General features: G+C 45.6%; 1 protein-coding gene across 1 annotated transcript; it reads right to left on the minus strand.

Annotated features, from left to right (window-relative positions):
* Positions 1 to 264: 264 nt before the first annotated feature.
* LOC119177789 (uncharacterized) lies at positions 265 to 19,111 on the minus strand. The gene is made up of 5 exons (XM_075883513.1): positions 18,958 to 19,111; positions 16,469 to 16,820; positions 13,034 to 13,284; positions 1,772 to 2,264; positions 265 to 575 (listed from the first exon to the last, which is right to left on the minus strand). Exons 1-5 carry the CDS (start codon positions 19,010 to 19,012, stop codon positions 323 to 325), a joined length of 1,404 nt encoding a protein of 467 aa, XP_075739628.1. The 5' UTR covers positions 19,013 to 19,111; the 3' UTR covers positions 265 to 322.
* Between the last annotated feature and the right edge of the window lie 1,758 nt (positions 19,112 to 20,869).

Genomic DNA, 20,869 nt, shown 5'->3' on the forward strand with positions numbered 1-20,869 from the left:
CGTGTTTGCCCTTTTCTTATTTTGAGGCACATGAAAACAGGAATATCAACCTATTTTCCCAGTTTGCTATGTAAACGTGATTTATTTTACAAAAGGCACTGTTCTCTGCTGTGGTTAGCATCGTGTCATTTCTCTCTTGTTGTCATTGCCATTTGCCCTGCCATCAATCAGAACGCGCCTATACGTTTTCGTCGAAGTAGACATGCTTTCATAACACATGCCGTGCTGTGCATGCGTACTTGATCGCGGTAAATGTTCGTACACTTTTCGCCAACATGTCTCTTTATTATAGCGATAACATTCAATAAAGTGTCACAGATGGTCACCCTCGGCGCTGCGCCGATGGTATGGGCGGAGGATCGGCGATGAAACCCTTAACCGCGTCGACGATCCGTTGAACGTATCTGCGCGAAGACGACTTGATTAGCTGTAGATCGTTGTCCTCTAGGGTTGTATTGGAAAGTCCGCCGAATAAGTCAACAAGCCAGCCAACTGTCCCCGCCATTGTTGGTGTTACCGTGACGTTAGAGGTAAAGGTCACGTCATAGGTAGTAATTTGAAGCGAATCCTCAGTTCTGGAAGAAACGCAAGACACATTTTTGGCATTGCGTGTATGCAAGGCCACACGCACTGTGTTAGTTTTTTTTTGCGTACTGCAAGCACTTTTACCATATCTATCTATCTATCTATCTATCTATCTATCTATCTATCTATCTATCTATCTATCTATCTATCTATCTATCTATCTATCTATCTATCTATCTATCTATCTATCTATCTATCTATCTATCTCTATCTATCTATCTATCTATCTATCTATCTATCTATCTATCTATCTATCTATCTATCTATCTATCTATCTATCTATCTATCTATCTATCTATCTATCTATCTATCTATCTATCTATCTATCTAGCCGCCTACGAGTTGGTGCTTTCGTTATCACTCCTTAACTTGGGGAAAACGAAAATTGGTTCGAAAAATATGGCTCGCTGGTCATTACGTGAATAATGTGACAATCCCGTTGCCTGCGTCGTCAAACTCTTTCCGCCAGACGCGTGGGGCTCGTACCCGTATTCCAGTGGCGGGTATGCGCCACATGTTTGCGGGTTTGTGCCACAGGTGATTGCCAGTTTCAATATGTTAGGGTTCCAGCAGGAATCTTACCCCAGCATACTGCACGGCAAGTAAGTATTCTAGCACAGAGCCACGCCAGCTCTCTAAAGTCGTCTTCTTATAGGCACTAACAGTAATTTTTCGTGAAGCGTCGATGTTGATGGCCATGCTGGCTATCCTATTTTAGAAACATGACACGTGTACTACTATATAATACGGCGGTCGTGTCGGGTTAACGTTAGTTGTATAGTTAAGCGCCATCCACTGAAGTTGATTTATATAGCTGTGTGCCCGGCTCCCAGCCTCGCGAGCATGAGCGCTACATATAAGTATAGTGGCACTATAATATCTGCTTACTGCTTCTGGTGCTGCTAATACCCATGTTGCTAACACCCATGTTACGCAACTGTAAACAACTGGTTATATAAAACATACGCGACTGCTTAACATATGTCTGAGCGTACAGTATCTGTACATATTTTTAGCGTTATTTTGTAACATTTCGCTCAGTAAACATGTTACAACACAGTCAGCTTCCCTACGAATGCCTCGCATAAACATGCATCGACTCCGAAGGTTAGTGGGATGTGCCAAATTTTTTTACATGTTCCATCAAAAATCACGTTACGCTCTATGACTTCATGATTGTACTTACTCTTGGATCTCTAGAAGGACCTCGACTTCCGGGATCTCCACCTCGAAGGCCACGCTCCTGCTCATTGACCATTTGCGGGCTGACGCTGTCGCATTGACCCTGAGACCCTTGAATACCAGGTCGAACCGAGCCCGGATTCCGCACTCGTCGACAGATGTCCAGCTGGCGCCGTTAAGGGAGATGCTCGAGAGGCCGGTCACGTTCCCCTCAATCTCGTTCACCAGGGCTGCGGAATAGTTGAACGTTCCCAAATCGTCGGGTAAGGTCGCCGGTTCGAATCCCGTCGACACAACGAGCGTTCTAAGGCAGCGTTCGAAGACGCCTATCTGGCGTTGCCGACGCACTCTGTAAGAATCCAAGTGCTGCCCTCTTGTGCTGGTTGACGCCGAGTGTGCGTTGGTGCGACGTCGATGCGAACGGCCACCCTCAATGAGTGCTGAAAGGCTCGTGGCAGCATTAAAACCATGTTTCCATGCTCGAAGGGCCAACGAATCTGAATAGAAAGAACAACACCAAATGCGAGGAAAGCTTAATCGAGATAGCTACTGATGATAACGACTGAGATAACAACTGAGATAAAGACTGATTTATTGTGAAGGCAACAAGTAAAACTTTTTATTCAACGTAATTGAACACTACCTTTAATAGTTCATGGAAAGCTATACACTCACTATTTTTAACATGCAGCTTCCAACGCTTCGTTGCTTATACTAGCTGTAAGCATAAAAAGCCTCCATGTGGTAAAGATTTGGATTTGTATTACGAATGCCCTGACTTCGTTCGTTTCATTTATTTCAATACGTTGAATACTCGAAGGCGTTACAAATGAGAGTGTTGATTGAAAACATGACAATACATACTTGTTGTTTTTAATAGGCACTATAGTATGTACATAATAATAGTCGACAGCGGAGTTACATACACAGACTCCTGAAAAAAAATCACAGCACATTCACCAAATGAATAAATAAGTGGGCGAAGCAGTGGGACCACTTGGTGTTACCGTAAATCGCTCGTTCACCACTCATGCATGTAAATAAGTGACAAAGTTGTGTACAGTTATGTGCAATTTTTGTTTTTCATAACTGGTAGGCTGTGTTGACTTGTGAATTTTGTTTTGCTTTCATTGCTACTCATTTGTGGTACCGAATCTAGCCTGAAGGTGGCAAATATGACGTCTGTGCACATTCTCTTGGTGGTTGTTGGTTGTTTCACGTCATATGAAATGCATCGTAGAGTATGCCGAGACGTCATTTGCTTTACAAGCCAGTCGTTGTCGGTGATCATGATCATCCTCTTCAGCGTCATCGTCATAGCAAATAGCATTATCTTGCATGTGCTGTGCCGTGATGGCAGAAAAAGAATGTGTAGTCAGGAACGCGCTTGTTCTCGTTCTTGTTCACCTTCTTTTGTCGCTCTTACCCACTGTGGGGGAATCGACCGAGGATCGAGCGGTATTATGAAATCTTATTCATTTTTAGAGTAATGGAGATTATAAAATGAAAACGTTAAAGGCTTTGGAAATAAATTTTGATGCTCACTCAAATTTACGGACTCTAAAGCTTCCTTATTAGTTTAAGAAAATAAATTAAACCAGAAACCTAAATAAAAAACATAAATAAATAAGAAAAGTTATGCATATGTCGACGCAGAGGGATAATAATATTGATTTTGTTGGTCTTTTGGTTTCATTCATATTGTAACAGCGAGCTGTGGTAAGATGGTTTTATTTACAGGAGGTGAACGATGCTCGTTTGCGGCAGCACACTGCGGTCGTGCCAAGACTCTTCGTCTTCCTCTGCTTCTCTTCTCTACCTTTTTCTAGTCTGTTACATTCCCCCGCAAGCAGACGAAGCCCGTAGGGCGAGTTATGATGCACAAGGAGGGTAGAAAGGTTTCAGGCGAGCAACGTGAGTGAGCTGCGTTCTGCTCGATCGCCGAGGAAGACGAAGAGTCTTGGCACGATCGCAGTGTGCTGCCGCAAACGAGCATCGTTCACCTCCTGTAAATAAAACCATCTTATCACAGCTCGCTGTTACAGTTGTGGTGGAGGTGCTGGGTAGTGTTAACGGCTGAAGGGGACCTGGTGTAGCGGTGGCCGGGCGCTTGTGACGTTGGCACATCTCGCAGCTAGCGACGTAACGCTTCGTCGTTTCGTACATCTTGGGCCAGTAAAAGCGTTCCTGCGTGCGGTTCAGCGTTCGTATGAAGCCGAAGTGACCGGACGTCGCATCGTCATGCATGGCACGTAGAACATCGGAGCGAAGGCTCTGGGGACAACTAGAAGAAAACGTGCTCCAGGTCTGGAGTAGTCAGTTTTATAGAGCAACTTGTCTCGGACAGTAAAGCGACCGCTGTGTTGGGAGGCACGTGCGGCGGCAAAAAGAGGATCCAAGTTGAGATCGTTGCGTTGTTCTCTCTGGAAATCAGCCGCGTTGGGGAACGTGCTTGTGACAGCAGCAAGGCAGTCGTCAAAGTTCTCAGCATCGCATTCAGTAGTCGCAAGAGGAATCAGGAAAGGCAGTCTGCGTCAGCATGACGACGGCCACTCTTGTACGACACCGTAAAGTCGTATTCCTGAAGTCGCAGCGCCCAACGTGCGAGGCGGCCAGAGGGGTCACGCAAACCAACCAGCCAGCATAACGAATGGTGATCAATAATTATCTTAAATGGCCTCCCGTAAAGATAACAACGAAACTTCTGTACAGCGAAAACAGCTGCCAGACATTCCTGTTTCGTAACTGTGTAATTGCGTTCTGATTTGCTCGGGCAACGGCTGGCATATGCCACGACATGCTCTGCGCCATTGTGACGTTGTACAAGCACCGCGCCTACACCGATACCACTAGCGTCCGTGTGGACCTCAGTCGGGCAAGATGGATCGAAGTGACGCAACAGTGGTGCTGACGTTAGTACAAACTTAAGTTGTGAGAATGCGGCGTCACACTCTGGTGTCCAGTTGAAGGTTGCATCCTGTCGGAAGACGTTTGTCAGCGGATACACGATCTCCGCAAATCGTGGAACAAAACGCCGAAAATATGAGCATAGGCCGACAAATGAGCGAAGTTCTCGTGCGGACTGCGGTGATTTAAAAGAGCTCACTGCTTCTATCTTGCGAGGATCGGGTCTGACGCCCTCCTTGTCGACCAAGTGCCCCAGCACGAGAGTTTGACGTTCGCCAAAGCGACATTTTTTGGAATTCAGAACCAGCCCGGCTTTTTCGATGCAGTCGAGAACAAGACTGAGACGGTTGTTTTGTTCCTCAAACGTATGGGCAAATATCACAACATCGTCAAGGTAGCACATGCATATCTCCCATTTTAGACCACGTAATACTGTGTCCATAAATCTTTCAAAAGTGGCTGGAGCATTACAAAGGCCAAAAGGCATGGCATTAAATTCAAATAAGCCATCCGGAGTTATGAAAGCAGTCTTTTCTTTGTCGCCGGGTTCCATAGGTATTTGCCAATAACCTGACCGCAAATCAAGCGTTGAAAAATACGAAGCGGCATGCAAGCAATCTATGACGTCATCAATCCGTGGTAAGGGATATACATCTTTCTTTGTCACAGTGTTTAGACGCCTGTAATCTACGCAGAATCTCCAGGAACCATCCTTTTTCCTGACAAGAATTACCGGGGCTGCCCACGGGCTGGACGACTCTTGCACGACCCCTTTGTTCAGCATGTCCTTTACTTGTTCGGCGATAACTTTGCGCTCAGAGGATGACACTCGGTAGGGCTTTTGGCGGATGGGGTGTGCAGAGCCAGTGTCTATTCTGTGACGAGCGCGGGACGAGGGTAACTGAAGGGGTGCATCTCTATGTTTGAAGTCGAAAGCAGCAACATGCCGGGAAAGGACCTGCACCAGCGCTTGCCGTTCCGTCGTACTGAGTCTTGCTGATCATAGTGAGCATTAGATCTTCATTATGGGGAATATCACAAGCAGAGGAAGAGGTGGGGAGGTCCGTAGCTGTTGCTGCTATCGAGTTGCATGAGGCTTCATCAAAGAGAGCTATCTTCATCCCGCGAGGAAGCACAACCGGCGTGGCAGAACAGTTCAGCGCCCACAATGTTGCTACTCCTTTTGTCATGCACACAACAGAACAAGGCACAAGTATGTCCTTCTTAAAACAGTTTTGGCGTAGAGGCCCCACTATGAGGTCAACACAAGCATCATCAACCGCCGTGGAAGAGACTCGAACGGGTGTCAGGCACCAAGATGGTGCTATCACTTCATCAATCACACTAAGTGTGTTCCTGTCTTTGCCACGGTAAAAACAAATTGTTTAGTGATATTTCCCCACTACCACAGTCAACGGAAGCACCGCATTGCTCCAGGAAATCGATACCAAGAATGACATTGTGCGAACAACGAAATAGAACCAGAAATTCCGATACAAATACTTTTCCAGCCAATGAAACACTGACAGCACATACACCAAGAGGATGAAGCCACTCGCCGCCTACACCACGAAAGGTGACTGTATCGTCCCATGAAAACATAACTTTGCGTCCTAAGCGGTTTCTGAAGGCGAGGCTCATCACAGACACAGTCGCCCCAGTGTCAACTAACGCCATCGTCGGTATTCTATCAATGAACACATTCACTTTGCTTTTGATCATAACAATAGGCAGAGGTATATCTTGAAAAGAGCGTCCGGCGACCATTGGTCGCGGATGCTAGTTTCCCGGCGGCGGAGAAGAACGACGCAGAGGAGACGGCGAGCGACGAGAACGGTTGGATGGTGGTGTCAAACTCTGCTCGGATGCTGGCGAATCACTGCGTCTGGTCTCGCACGAAAAACGGTCCCTTGGAGACAAGTCGGTTGTCCGCAGGTCATACAAAGCAGCGGGTCTTGGTGGCGAAGACATGGCTGGTGTCCTTCGTGATTGGCGGCGTTGTTGGCGGCAATACTGAGCAATGTGCCCAGTGAAACCACAGTTGTAGCACACGGGAGGGTCACGGTTTATACCATATTCATTGGAACGAATCCTGAGCCACTGCTGTCGGTGAGGAAGTTCGTTATCACGCGAAGAAAGGGTTTCTGCCACACTCTGGAATTCATTGTATTCGTCGTAAGTTACATCTTGGTAGTATGTTTGGTACTGTCCTTGCCGCAGCGGGACGTAGTCCGGCGGCGAGCCCCGAGTATGAGAATGTGGCCGTGCTCGTCGTGATCGTGCGTCATAGGCAGGGCCTCTATCGTATAGACGTGGCTGATACTGAGGTGTGGCATCAGAATCCTCAAAGCCCTCCGCCACTCGGTGCGAGGAGAATGAAGCAACGTTTCGCTCGAACTCTGGTGGCTGATAGGGGGGATGAGTGCTTGGGCGGTTTGCCACTTGCGCGTGCAGGCCGAGTTCTTCACGTACTATCTGCCGGATTGTTGTTGCAAGATCAAGCGCCTGGTTGCTGTCTATGCTCGCGATGGTCGTCACATTGGGTAGCCTGCCGAACTTTGGCATGATGCGCCTCGTCTTTAGTTGCTCGAAATTGCGGCAATGACGAATGACATCGGTGACAGATGTCAAGGTGTCTTTCGCGATGAGGAAACTGTAAACATCCTCGGCGATTCCTTTTAAAATGTGCCCGACTTCGTCTTCCTCAGACATACCGGAGTCAATGGTCCTACATAGCTTTATGACTTCCTCAATGTAGGTCATGCAAGTTTCACCTGGCACTTGAGCGCGTTGCATTAGCGTCTGTTCTGCTCTTTTCTTTATCGTTGTTGGGTCGCCGAAACGCTCTTTGATTTCAGAAACAAATCTGTCCCACGTCGTTAGCGTTTCCTCTCGATTCTCGTACCATATTAATGCAGTATCCGTCAGAAAGAACGCGACGTACAAAAGCTGAGAAGCAGCATCCCGTTTGTTAGCGGCAGTCACCCGTTTGTAATGGATGAGCCAAGCCTCGACGTCTTCATCTGGTCTGCCGGCAAAGGGACGAGCATCTCTCAGTTGTGGAGCCGAACTGGTCGGCGCAGAAGTCGAGAGGGGTCGGTGTTCATTTGCGTTGTGGGACATGTCCAGACCAGATGGATTTGGTGGAAGTCCAGCAATTTGACGACTCCGTCGAAGAACTTGCGGTTCACCTTCAGTCTGCGGGTGTCGATTACCCAGCACGTCCACCACAACTGTAACAGCGAGCTGTGATAAGATGGTTTTATTTACAGGAGGTGAACGATGGTCGTTTGCGGCAGCACACTGCGATCGTGCCAAGACTTTTCGTCTTCCTCTGCTTCTCTTCTGTACCCTTTTCTAGTCTGTTACAATATAATTCCGCACAGCCACGCAAACTATCGCTTTGGCAAACCCAGAAACAGAGGCTTCATAAGACAGTTACGGGCATGAACATACTCATTCCAATATAGTTCAGTAAAGGATTTTCTAACTTGGATCTACGAGCTGTAGTAAATCACCTCCAGGTCAAAAATTAATTATCCACAGTATATAGCTCGCCACAGAAAGCGCACATGGAAGAAAGAGCCTTACTGGACCTGCATGTGGTCCAGTAAGAAATTTAGCTTCGGCACCCGGCAGCGCAGCCTCGTAATTGCGACTTCTAATTTACGTGTTTCGCAAAATGATCGGCTCCAGGGATGTAATAAGGGCTGATATTTTGTAGAATTTCTGAGTCATATACTTGCAAAACTTTCCATATTGTTACGCCTGCAAAATTATGCAGCTGTCACATCATCGGAAGGTGGGAATGATAGTAAAATTGGCCCGCTTTTTCACGACATCGCTAAAGAATTGGCATTTCGTTTGGGAGCAGCCTTTTATGACCAGGCACCCAAACATGTATAACTTTTCTCTGTTGCGGAGGTAATAATAGTGCACGAAACGCCTTTATTATGTGCGGGTCAGCACCAACAGAAAATGCAGTGCAAAGAGACAGAATGCGTAGTTCCAACAACCGATGTGATTTCCGTGTTTAAGTTTCGTAACGCGAGTACCACATGCCAGAAACTTTGCCACAAAAAGAGGTATTAAATCAGGTAGTTGAAGGAAATAGGATCAATTCAAGTTCGGGCTAAATATACCAACATTTGACTTTTCGTCGCACTGTGGTGCATGCGTAGAAATAGCTAAACGTGTTTTGACGCTCTGCAAGTGAGTGTTCCTGTAATAAACCATCTAGAATGTGAGAGGGGAGTAACTTTGCATTATTAAGAAAAATGTCGTCAAATTGGATAGCCACATTGTGTGAATTACCGCTAGTTGGTGTTATCGCACAGATACGTACCCCCAGGGGGTCCAGTAAATGTTCTACAAGTTTAATTTTTGGGGTGGGAAGTTGTGGCATCTAACACTGACAAATAATTTCGGAGAAAATATAAATGCTGTCTCCGACTGCTCTGGTGACTCATAAATTCTTAAAAACGTCTGAACGGTCGAGATACGAAACCTACAAGAAAGAGAAATAACTCTTGATTCTAGGTATAAAATGCAGTTAGCAACCATTTTAGGAAGGCCAAGGTATAAGCGTGTACCGACTCTCTTTCTAAAAAAATTAAAGGCCGGGTTTTGTAGGCTGCAGCGTCAGAGAAAGGCATGCATCCAAATTCCACAATAGGACGAACGTACGTACATTCGATATATCATTACTAGTGTATCTTTTCTCATGCCTGTTCGGTAGTTGCTTATTATACGCAACGTGCCTATACGGCTCATTTACCTTTTCCAGCTGTGTATTCGATGTGTTGTCGCCAAAACAGTGCATTATAAATTACCCCAAGGTATTTAATAGATTTCATCTGGGGTATGTCCTCAGAATGGTAACATAATGAGATATACACGGGGTATTTCAAGGGGAAGACAAGAAGGGCACATTTACTGGTATTCATCAAGCCAGTTCTCCAGTGTGTCAAGATAAGACTGAAGCCGTTCATATAAGGTCTTAATGTTGTCTGCCGTTGCATCATCAGCATGCACATAAGTTGTGATTTTCTGGTTACGTGAAATGGTGCTCATTAGCACATTCAATAGCACCGGTGAGAACACTGAGCCTTGCGGTACTCCTCTCGTTTGGCCCTGCCGCGGTAGTCTAGTGGCTAAGGTACTCGGCTGCTGACCCGCAGGTCGCGGGATCGAATCCTGGCTGCGGCGGCTGCATTTCCGATGGAGGCGGAAATGTTGTAGGCCCGTGTTCTCAGATTTCAGTGCACGTTAAAGAACCCCAGGTGGTCGAAATTTCCGGAGCCCTCCACTACGGCGTCTCTCATAATCATATGGTGGTTTTGGGACGTTAAAACCCACAGATCATCCTCTCGTTTGCGGGTGAATTGTCGATGAAAAGCCGCCTTTAAAACAGTAAAACTTCCTTTCTACAAAACATTTGTGAGTCCACGTTACTAAGTATGCCGGAAAATTAAGGGATTGCAATCGATATATCAGAATACTGTGCTCTGCTGTATCGTATGCTTTAGTGATTTCCAAAGTAACTACAGCCGCATACTTGTGCTGTCGTGCTAACTGTATACGACTTTATGAATCAATATAAGCGTTCTATTCTGAACACACAGCCCTGAATTCGACTTGACAGGGACTTGGAATAAACCTCTCGTCAATACATCTATTGATTCGAGTATGTATAACTCTCTCAATCAATTTCACCATATTTGACGTCAAGGCGATTGAACTTATCTGTTCTAATATTCACCCACCGTCCTGTTTCTTCAGCAGAAATATAATTTCAGCTAGTTTTCATTCTAGCGATATCCACGAGTTCTTCTATGAGTAATTCACATTATCTAAAGAAGTGTTAGGCGATTCTTCAAGTAAAACATTCAACATCAAATGCGTAATTCCATCTGGTACAGGGGCTGTCATCGGTGAGCATTAATCAGCATTACACAACGTTAATTAACGTCCACAATAAGGAACATTAATGTCCATAGATTATACTGAAAGTGTTTCTTCAATATTACTGCGGCGTTGCTTCTTTAGCTAATGTAAGAGTCACGCAATAGTCAAGACATGCCCTAGTTTATTGTTTACGTGGCTATTTTAATGAGACCCCGCTTGTTTTCGACGTGTGCAAAGTGCGTCATCTCGTGCACGTGTGCAACCCGAGTGGTGGGCACATTCACTTCACCTTTTACAGTGATCATTGGTGCATGGCACATACACAAAATGGCATGGCATGGCATGACATGGCATGACATTACAAGCACGTTATTTCGGTTTCAAATAGCTCATACATGGAAGGACATGGGATGACCAGATGGCTTGACCCATGATGGGACTGGCTGGCCTAGGCCTACAAAAACATCATGGGCCTTCTGGACTGTCTACGTGTCGTTCTATGTGTTCTAGAACTAAAGCCTTTGCGGTGTTTAAAAGTCATTTCACGTGTGACCTTGAACATGAGCACTCCTATAATATTGCTTCTGGCAATATTGTAGGAGGATTTCCTGGCAATGAATAAAACAGTGAAGTTTACATTAGCTGAGCATACAACTTAAGAAACAGAGAAGTTGATCAACCTTCGGGGCTTAACGTGACTTTTATGACTGATGCTATAGGTCTTTCCTTGGCGTAGACTGAGTAGATAGAGCCGAACCACAGCCTGTTACACACCTTGTAAGAATGACTGAACTAGCGCCGGAATCTAGCGTGCAAACATGGCTCTGGCACGCCGGCGGTATACGTAAACGCGTGGGCATTTCGTCCCTTGTACTTGGCTTGCGCCACGCCGAGCAAACTCGGCGCATTCTGTCTCTGTAGGTGGGCGTGGCTTAGTGGTGGGCGTGATTTAGTGGCAAACTGAATTGCACGGAGAGGTTCCTAACGCGATGCCGTTAGAGAGCTCGCGTCGCAGAAATGCCGCCGTCAGCGTTAGCACTGTTGGTTGTGCGCGAAAAATTGTTTGTTAAGCGAAAAATCGAGAAATAAGCAAATAAAATAAACAATAAAATTTTCTGTCCCATTGAGGATTGATCCCAGGCTGTTCACGTGGCAAGCAGGTGTCCTACCACAAAGCTACGACGTTACTTGCAGCTGCTTCGGGGAAAAAACACTACATAAATGCCATGTAGTGGAAGGAGTCTCCTCAACGCATTTTGTTCGACAGGTGTCACAAAGAAAACGAGCCCATTCGGCGATTTGTAGGCGCATTTGGGAGGCTATCAAACTACGTCGAAAAAAGCCGGGATATTGCAGCCACCACTGCTAAAAACGCGCAGAAACTTTTAAACAGCTCTAAAAATGGACAACCATGTCCATCGAACGGAAAACACGTCATGCCTTTCTAGAGGCGTTCATCAACCGAACAGCAAACGCTATAGATAATGTGCTACCATCTGTGAGGCATTGTGAGACTCAAAATGGCCTCTGAGTTGGCGAGCGCGCGGCGTGTATCTTAGAGGCCATGCGACTGTTGCGTTAGATCAAAAACCTGTATGTACCATTCACGCGCGCACCCGTGTGTGTGCCTGTGTCCAATCTGTGAGACACTGTGAAAAACATGTCTCGACTACAGCAGAGTGCCGTTCTAGCAGAGGGAAGGGAACACACTGCAAGTCACTGCATTACTATAGATACATCGCGCTTGCGTGCGAGTGCGTTTGTGTGCGTGTGTGTGTGTGTGTGTGTGTAACAAAACATAATAAGTATTCAATTAGCGGTTGAAGGGTGCACTAGGGGCTGGATTTCGCTATCGCGTTCAACTGTTAAAGTCGAACCTTAAGGGTCCCCAAATTTTTTGAAGACGACGGGTATTTTCCCTGGATATTTAAGAGTGTCGCGCTTTAAAAAAATAATAAAAATAGCCCTGTCGCTAACCATAAAAAAGTTGCAAAACTTGTCGTGCGGAGCAAATTGCAGAAACGGAACGCATAAGTGATATCACCTGTACTAAAGTCTTGTTTTTTTTTTCCCGCAAGGGACTTTCCTCTCATTGAATCATCTTTCCAGATGTTCCAATCGGCGTTTCAGTTGCTGGTTGCAACTATACCATCCGCATGTACGGCCCGCAGTTTGGTGCTAGTTATTTGAGATGAATGTCCAGTCACGATCGCCACATGAATGGGAAGAGAAAAATGGCGCATTTCTACAACCATATAGTGGCAGTTCGCGCGTCTCAACTGGTCCTCACCCGTTCTCCCATCTGGATAGCTCCACCTACAGAGCACATGGCCTCCCAGAAACGTTTATGTGACAGTTAGTAGCTAACGACACTAGAATGTGCGAATCTTAGACTTGGTCAAAAATCTATGTACGTGCACATCGTTTTTGCTTACGTCTACAATCATCTTACCTTCTCCGCGAACAGCGCGCTCCGCGTTAGACACGGCGTACAGCTTGACCGCTCCGAGTGTCTCCTCGGCCAATTTTCGAAGCTCCCTTACCAGGGCTTCGCCAACCTTTTGCTGAATTAAAGGTCTGAATTCTTCGAACACGATGTCGTAAATGGGGCCTTCCAAACCGATGTCGTCTTCGTCGAATATCAGGCTACCTTTAGACATCCTCACTCCGTGCACTTCGACGCTAAGGTCGTTTGGCGATGACCTGGAATCATTCAGAGAAACAACTTCCTTGGTAAAAATTGTTACAATTAAGCAGGAAAACAAACAAACAAACACACACACGCACAGATATATATATATATATATATATATATATATATATATATATATATATATATATATATATATATATATATATATATATATATATATATATATATATATATATATATATATATATATATATATATATATATATATATATATATATATACGTGCAAGTTCGTTGCACACGCAAGAAGAGGCCCGTCACTTGCTTTGCTAATAAAGCGCTATTATACAATACTGCAGAGTAAAGCTTGTCTTGCGTTCTGTTCCGTTCACACTCTATAATATGTGCGCTTGTTCAACCTGCAAATGCAGCTTCATTTGTAGAAGTACTCACTTTCTCGACACGTGCCATTTCTTTTTATTCCGAGTCGATGGAAATATCGACAAGATATGTGCGTTACTCATGACCCATGGGCTGCGCGCCATCGGCAGCAAGTGCTTACTTTGACCGTTCGGACGTGGTCGTGCGCATGATGTCTTGACGGGGATCAACAGACGACTCTTACTTTCGTACGTACCATACCATCAACTCGCATTTTGCGGTGAAGCGATAGACAGACAGTAGGTCGCTTTGCTCGCGGCAGCATTTTCTTAAGCCACCGTATTTATTGTTGACTTACGCTAGATCATATGCTAAAAGTCTTACCCCCGTATTCACAAACGCTCCTCGACTCGACTTTCACCCTTCACTTGACAGAGTTGAGCACTGCGCCGCTACTTGGCTGAAAATGACGCTGCGCTGCTCGAGAATCGCACCACGTTATTGTTGATATGCAGTAACTTGCCATGCCTAGAGAGGGCGCTTCCATCGACTTTCTCAGAGAGGCAGTGAGTACAATAATAATCGATGGTGAAGTTCCTGATGGATGGAAACTTAGCAGGATGAGCATGATCTATAAAGGAAAGGGGGACAAAGCTGACATAAACAACTACCGTCCTATAACAGTGACATCAGTGGTCTACAGGCTCGCGATGCAGATTATAAAGGAAAGACTGCAGGCGTGGATAGAGGATGAGGGGGCGCTGGGGGAACTGCAGAATGGGTTTCGGAAACACAGGAGGTTGGAAGACAATCTGTTCTCACTGACGCAGTGCATCGAAATAGCAGAAAAAGAACACAGGCCCCTGTGGCTAGCATTTTTGGATATCAAGGGAGCGTACGATAGCGTGGTTCAAGAGGAATTGTGGGGAATACTGGACACACTAGGCGTAAAACATGTAGTCACTAATCTTTTAAAGGGTGTCTATAAAGGTAACAAGGTAGTTATAAAGTGGGCAAAACAGGTATCCAAGCCTGCAGAGGTAAAACGGGGTCTTAGGCAGGGGTGCCCCCTGTCACCCTTATTATTCATGATGTACCTACAAGGATTAGAGGCAAAATTAGAGGGAAGTGGACTGGGCTTCAACCTCTCTTTAGTCAAACAAGGAAAACTTATTGATCAGGCACTACCAGCATTAATGTACGCAGATGATATAGTGCTAATGGCCAACAACAAGGAAGATTTGCAGAGATTGATGGACATCTGCGGTAATGAGGGAGCTAGGTTAGATTTTAGATTCAGTAGGGAAAAATCAGAAGCCATGATTTTCAATGACAACGAAGGTAGTGAGCTTAGAATACAGGAGGTCACGCTAGAGATAACAGATAAATACAAATATCTGGGCGTATGGATAAGCAATGGGACCGAGTATCTGAGGGAACACGAAATATACGTGACGACTAAAGGTAACAGGAATGCAGCAGTCATGAAAAATAGGGCACTGTGGAATTACAATAGGTATGATGTTGTGAGAGGAATATGGAAAGGGGTCATGGTTCCTGGGCTGACGTTCAGCAATGCGGTCTTGTGCATGAGATCAGAAGTTCAAGCAAGATTAGAAATTAAGCAACGTGGAATAGGTAGGCTTGCTTTAGGAGCTCACGGGAATACACCAGATCAGGGGGTACAAGGTGATATGGGATGGACATCATCTGAGGGCAGGGAAGCTAGCAGCAAGATAAAATTTGAGAAGCGATTGAGAGAAATGGGGGAAGAGCGTTGGGCTAGGAAGGTTTTCAGCTACTTGTACATGAAGAATGTCGATACAAAATGGAGGAAGCGAACCAAGAAGTTGACTGGTAAATACTTAGAAAACAGCAGGTGGCCAAACCAAGAAGAACTATCGGTTAAGAAAAAAGTGAAGGAAACGGAGACTGACATGTGGAGAATGGGCATGATTAAGAAGTCCGCACTAGAGATCTATCGAACTTTTAAGCAGGAAATTGCCAAGGAAAGAATCTATGATAATACTCGGGGTAGTTCTCTAGTGTTTGAGGCCAGGACGGGAGTACTGCGAACCAAGACATATCGGGCCAAATACGAAGGGGTCGACACAGTATGCAGTGCGTGTGGAGAGGAAGAAAAAACTGCCGAACACTTGATAATGTTCTGTAAAGGGCTTCACCCTATAGTTCAGGATAATGGCGCAGAGTTTTTCAAAGCACTGGGATTTGCGAGGGACAGCGAGGGCAAAATAGACTTTAAGCGGGTAGACTTAACTAGAAGGAGGTTATCTGATTGGTGGCTAAAGTCAAGGCACGAGTGAAAATTAAACCCTTCACTGCGAAGTACGAATCCTCAACTTCATTATTTAAAGGAAAAAAAAAGATAAATGTAATGGTTAGTTCACTAAGTATTACGGCTAGGTGGCGTTAGCCGCCGCCCGATCTAAAGGGTACAGCCTCATTCATCCATCCATCCATCCATCAAGTGAAGGTGAAACGTGGAGTGAAGGGACGTTCTAGCATACGGGAATTAGCCTTAGTTCGTGTACCATTTCAATTTGTTGTTAACGCAATGATTGCTTCTCCTTTGTGGTGAAACTGCGACTTCTAGCCTTAGTTCGTGTACCATTTCAATTTGTTGTTGACGCAATTATTGCTTCACCTTTGTGGTGAAACTGCGACTTCTATAGCTCTTAGGTTTAGTTCGTGTACCATTTCAGTTTGTTGTTGACGTAATTGTTGTTTCAACTTTGTGGTGAAACTGCGACTTCTATAGCTCAGCACACTTAGTCACTCTTATAACCCCGAATCACGGGTCAGTCGGTTCGCGTTTAAGGCGCAACTTACTTACTCTTGCATGGTGAACGATGCCTGGAAACGTGGCACGCGTACGCGCACATCTAGTGTTGTCCGTAAGAACCACGCTCGGATTCCTGCAGCGTAGTCAGCCTCCAGGGGCCCTCCCGCTACGTGAAAAGTCAGGCGGCTGTTGCCGGACTCGTCCACTTGCAACGTGCCTTTTCCTCTCCTTCGAATGGTGCTGATGCCGCGAAGCGTGCCATCAGAGAAGCCCACTCTCACGTTTAAAAGGTTGTAACCTATGTTCTGCAGGAAGTCGGGAAAATCTATCTTGAAAAAGCGATCTGAGTCAAGCAGCTTTCTCAGGCCTCTGTCGAAAACCGACTCACGTAAATTGCAGGTTTCTGCAAAGAAAAAAAAAGAAAAAGAGGAAGAAAATGAAACGAGCTGTTCAGCGTACCGAAACGGCATGAGTAAAAGACTTCTGAATGTTGCAAAAAAATTGTGCTGCTTTACGGGCGAAAATTATATTGAGAGAGTTATATAGGTTTAACGCCTCAAAGTGCACGTCGAAGTTCAGTAAGACTAAAATTGGTTTACTAATTGTGGTGACACACACACACACACACACACACACACACACACACACACACACACACACACACACACACACACACACACACACACACACACACACACACACACACACACACACACACACACACACACACACACACACACACACACACACACACACACACACACACAAAACAAGATTGCAATGTAGGGGACTAAATGGCGCTTATCCTTGTTTGGAAACACTGAGTTCCGGCACAGGATGTATCGGCCCGAGAGTGTTGGTGAGAAAATCTCATCAATTCCTGTCTTATAATCGAACTACTAATGCCTATTCAAACAGTACTTATGAAAGTTTCGAAGGGGTGTTGAGGTATGCCCTTGTTAAGAAATAAGATTTAGATTAACGAATACCAGAAAGAGCCATGCCACGGGAAATACAATGCCTCGGGGGTACCACCTATGTCACGCAAATAGATACCGACACAAAATCTCCGAACTGTTATTCAGTACGAACACGCTTCACTAGCCCGAGGTTATTAAAAGAGAGGCCGAGAAAAGTAGTTGGCTAGGGGAAAACGAAAGGTTAGAAGCAGTGAACAAGGACTTGTTTTCTTCGGGAGAGAAATTGGCTACGCTACTATGACAGTCACTGCTTTGGAAATACCCTTTACAAAACGTCAGCAGCACCGATATTCCGTGTTTTGGCACATAGAAACAGGTAGGTTGTTCATCCTCAAAGGTTCAAACTGAAGTGGCGAGATGAGGAGCAAGACAAGTGGGCAGAACGCTACCAAATTATTTTATTTGTAATATAAGGCCTAATTTGTCAAGAGAGCGGTAATATGTGTGTTGAGAAGAAAGTGGGTAACAGTTTAGAGTACTATGCACTCCACTAATGGAGAGCATAAAGCCGTTCCATGGGCCTCAACTTGATGAGGCCCTGTTGATGAAACATTCTAGGCTTGGCATCAAGTGAACCAACCGAGGAAACATGGCGTGATATGAACAGTAATTACCCTTAGAATGACAGGGTTATGAACTACGTGGTTGTTAAACAAAGCAAAGACCAACATTTGCGTTCTCAGTGTTTTCATTAGTGTGAAGGACAGATGATGGCGTGTGTTACGAAACAAAAGGAGAACAGCGGCGTTTTCAGCACGTTTAGTATAGTGAACAATTGCTATGGTTCGTGCTTATCCATATGTCCGTCCATACGAGTTTTAGTACTGGTTTTTACATAAAACGGCGCGGGTTTTCTATCGTGGACTTTACACTCTAAGCTCGAACGAAAAAACAAACGTATGCGGTGGTCATTGGTAGAGCTTGCTTTTCAGGAACATAGCCAAGGCAGGGGAGGGGAGGTAGGGATGTCCCTCGCCCTTTATATATATCAATGAGTGAAATCTGTGCATCTATACACATACAAAAAGAAATGCATGTGCATGCATCGAAGAGTGCAAACGATGGGATCAAATGGCGCTTTTGATAGCAGCAGGCCAGCCTGCAGAAAACTCAGTCGCGAATGGCATGCGAGTGCAGTGTTATGTGAATCAACTCTACGAGTCAACTGCGACTGCGTCACTCTGAAAACCGAAAAATACTGAATACAGTATTGAAGCTCTGCGCGAGCACAATAATAAAAGATTAACCGACTGTCCGGAGATTTCCAGGTTGTCACTTCGCCTTTGAAGCGACGATTCAGAGTGCTTCCGACAGTCTCCGTAAATGCGGTCGCAGATATATGTGCAAGGACCGCTGCATCTCTAGAATGCAGCTGGTACGACGCGAGACAGTTGCGTCGGCCACTCAAGTTTGGTCACACAAGTTTGGCTTTCTTGCTCACCTTCCAGCCTTCCCGTAAGTGACACCTCTGAAGCGAGGGAAGCATCTCTGAAGCGAGGGAAGCAGAAGATGAAACCTTTGAAACAAAAGTGTAGTACAATTGCTGCAAAGTAAACTCACCGCTCGCGGACAATGACAGCAGCGAAATGAAGACAAAGAACGTCGAGAGATACATATTTCGCTAGTTTAGTGAAGCGGCCATACGTCTATACTCAGAGCGGACCTCTGCGTTCCGTTGCCGCCAAAGAAACGAAGTGAATGCGACGGGATCTCCAAGCCAGCGGCGAGTTTATACGTATAGTTTCGAGGGCCTGCATCGATAACGCTATCTCGCATCTCGTGGGTACTTGTAGCGTTGTGACGAACACTGATGCGAGGTCTGATTCATTTGCCCGCCGGAAGGCTGCTTAGCGGCGGCCGTTACGTCTAGGCAGAGTAAACCAGAGCGCCTTAGAGTGTGTTTGTGTTGGAAGGGACAGGAGGGAAGGGACTTGAGAACGAGGAACCGAAAAAAGAAACCGACGATGGGTGCGATTAGGCAACGCGGTGCAACAACACACTAGGAGACATAGTTTCGGTTTCTGTGGAAAGAACGTTCACGCAACCGAAAAACAGAAATCGCACCAACAGTCTGTCACGCACAGGGCGGCCACAGACGCACGAAGTTGGGCGCTTGCGTACGCGTGCTGCCCCACTTGGTGTGTTTAATCCAGCAGGGAAATGCAACGCGAAATGATTTCGTGAAATTGTGCCCTTAGTGGCTGTAAGAGACCTTATGCCAACATATTTGTTAACATTTTTCAAAAGAAATCGAATAAAATAACACGCTTGACAATATGAACTCAAAACTAGCACACAAGAACGGGTTGTGATTAATTGATCGGGGTGCACTCCCGCTTGCTGGTATGTTTACAAAGCTCTTGAAAAGTGATCTGGATCCATTCGAAGCAGGTCAAGCTTCAAAAAAGAAAAGTTGGTGCAATGGAAATCACAATGCAGTGTGTAACATTTCACACGTGTGCTGACATCCTACAGAGTATTGAAAAAGTTCGAAGACTTCCAGATACTTCAGGGGCCGCTGACGGCGCTGACATCTTCGGAAGATAAGATAACTAGTGGTCATTGCCCCAAATGCTCATGTCAGAATGTCAACGTCTATCTAAATAGATGTTTAAACTGGATATCTTAAACGTAAGATTAAACGATTCCGGGTAACACGTATCTGAGATAAGGGGGTAAATTCACAAAACTTTCAATTTCTAAATACCTTTTCCCATTGGTCAGCCGGCTTCTGTAATGACATATTCTGCATCATGATTGGCCCAAATATTTTGTTACGAAATTATTTATCATAAGGAATTTTTGCGAATACGGGCAAACGTTCACTCCTCCCTGATTAAACCTTGTAGCTTGCGTAACCGCAAATCCAGCGTAGCCGACTGATATATTGCAAGCAATATAGCTGATACGGTCGTACGCGCAATGAATAATAACTGCATTTGTAAACACATTGCGCCAGTACGACGAACAAAGTGATGTGAAACGTACGGCCGCTTAAAAAGGAAAGTGAGCGTGGCAAATGTGACGTAGGAAAAGCAGTTGACTTCCGTGAAGTGTAGCAACCGGCATACTGTCTAACGACCCAAGTTGTATGACGCCCGTGCAGGCGCCCCGTCATGTTCCGCTATTAGGGTGGCGGGCAAGGCCGGGCAAGCCCATGTCTTCATGTGCTGCTCTTCCTTTTCAGACGCCTTCTAATGTCAGGTCGCTCGCCCGCGCAGGCTGTTATTGTCAAACCGCCTTCTTGAAAGACCACATTATTTCTCTCTCGATGGCACATTCACGATGGCCACGCGCTTGACACCAAAATATATACGTACAACAAACACAACGACGCACATTAAAACTTTTTGGACTCTCACTCTCTTTATGGGCCGCAAAGGCTGCTTGATAGAAGTGAGTGCAAAATTCTACCTGGCGGGCTATCATTTCCTGAGAATTGCGCAGGGGCGTCTCTAAATTTCGTTCTCTC

The sequence above is a fragment of the Rhipicephalus microplus genome, unplaced genomic scaffold (genome assembly GCF_043290135.1).
Source record: "Rhipicephalus microplus isolate Deutch F79 unplaced genomic scaffold, USDA_Rmic scaffold_18, whole genome shotgun sequence".
Lineage (NCBI taxonomy): Eukaryota > Metazoa > Arthropoda > Arachnida > Ixodida > Ixodidae > Rhipicephalus > Rhipicephalus microplus.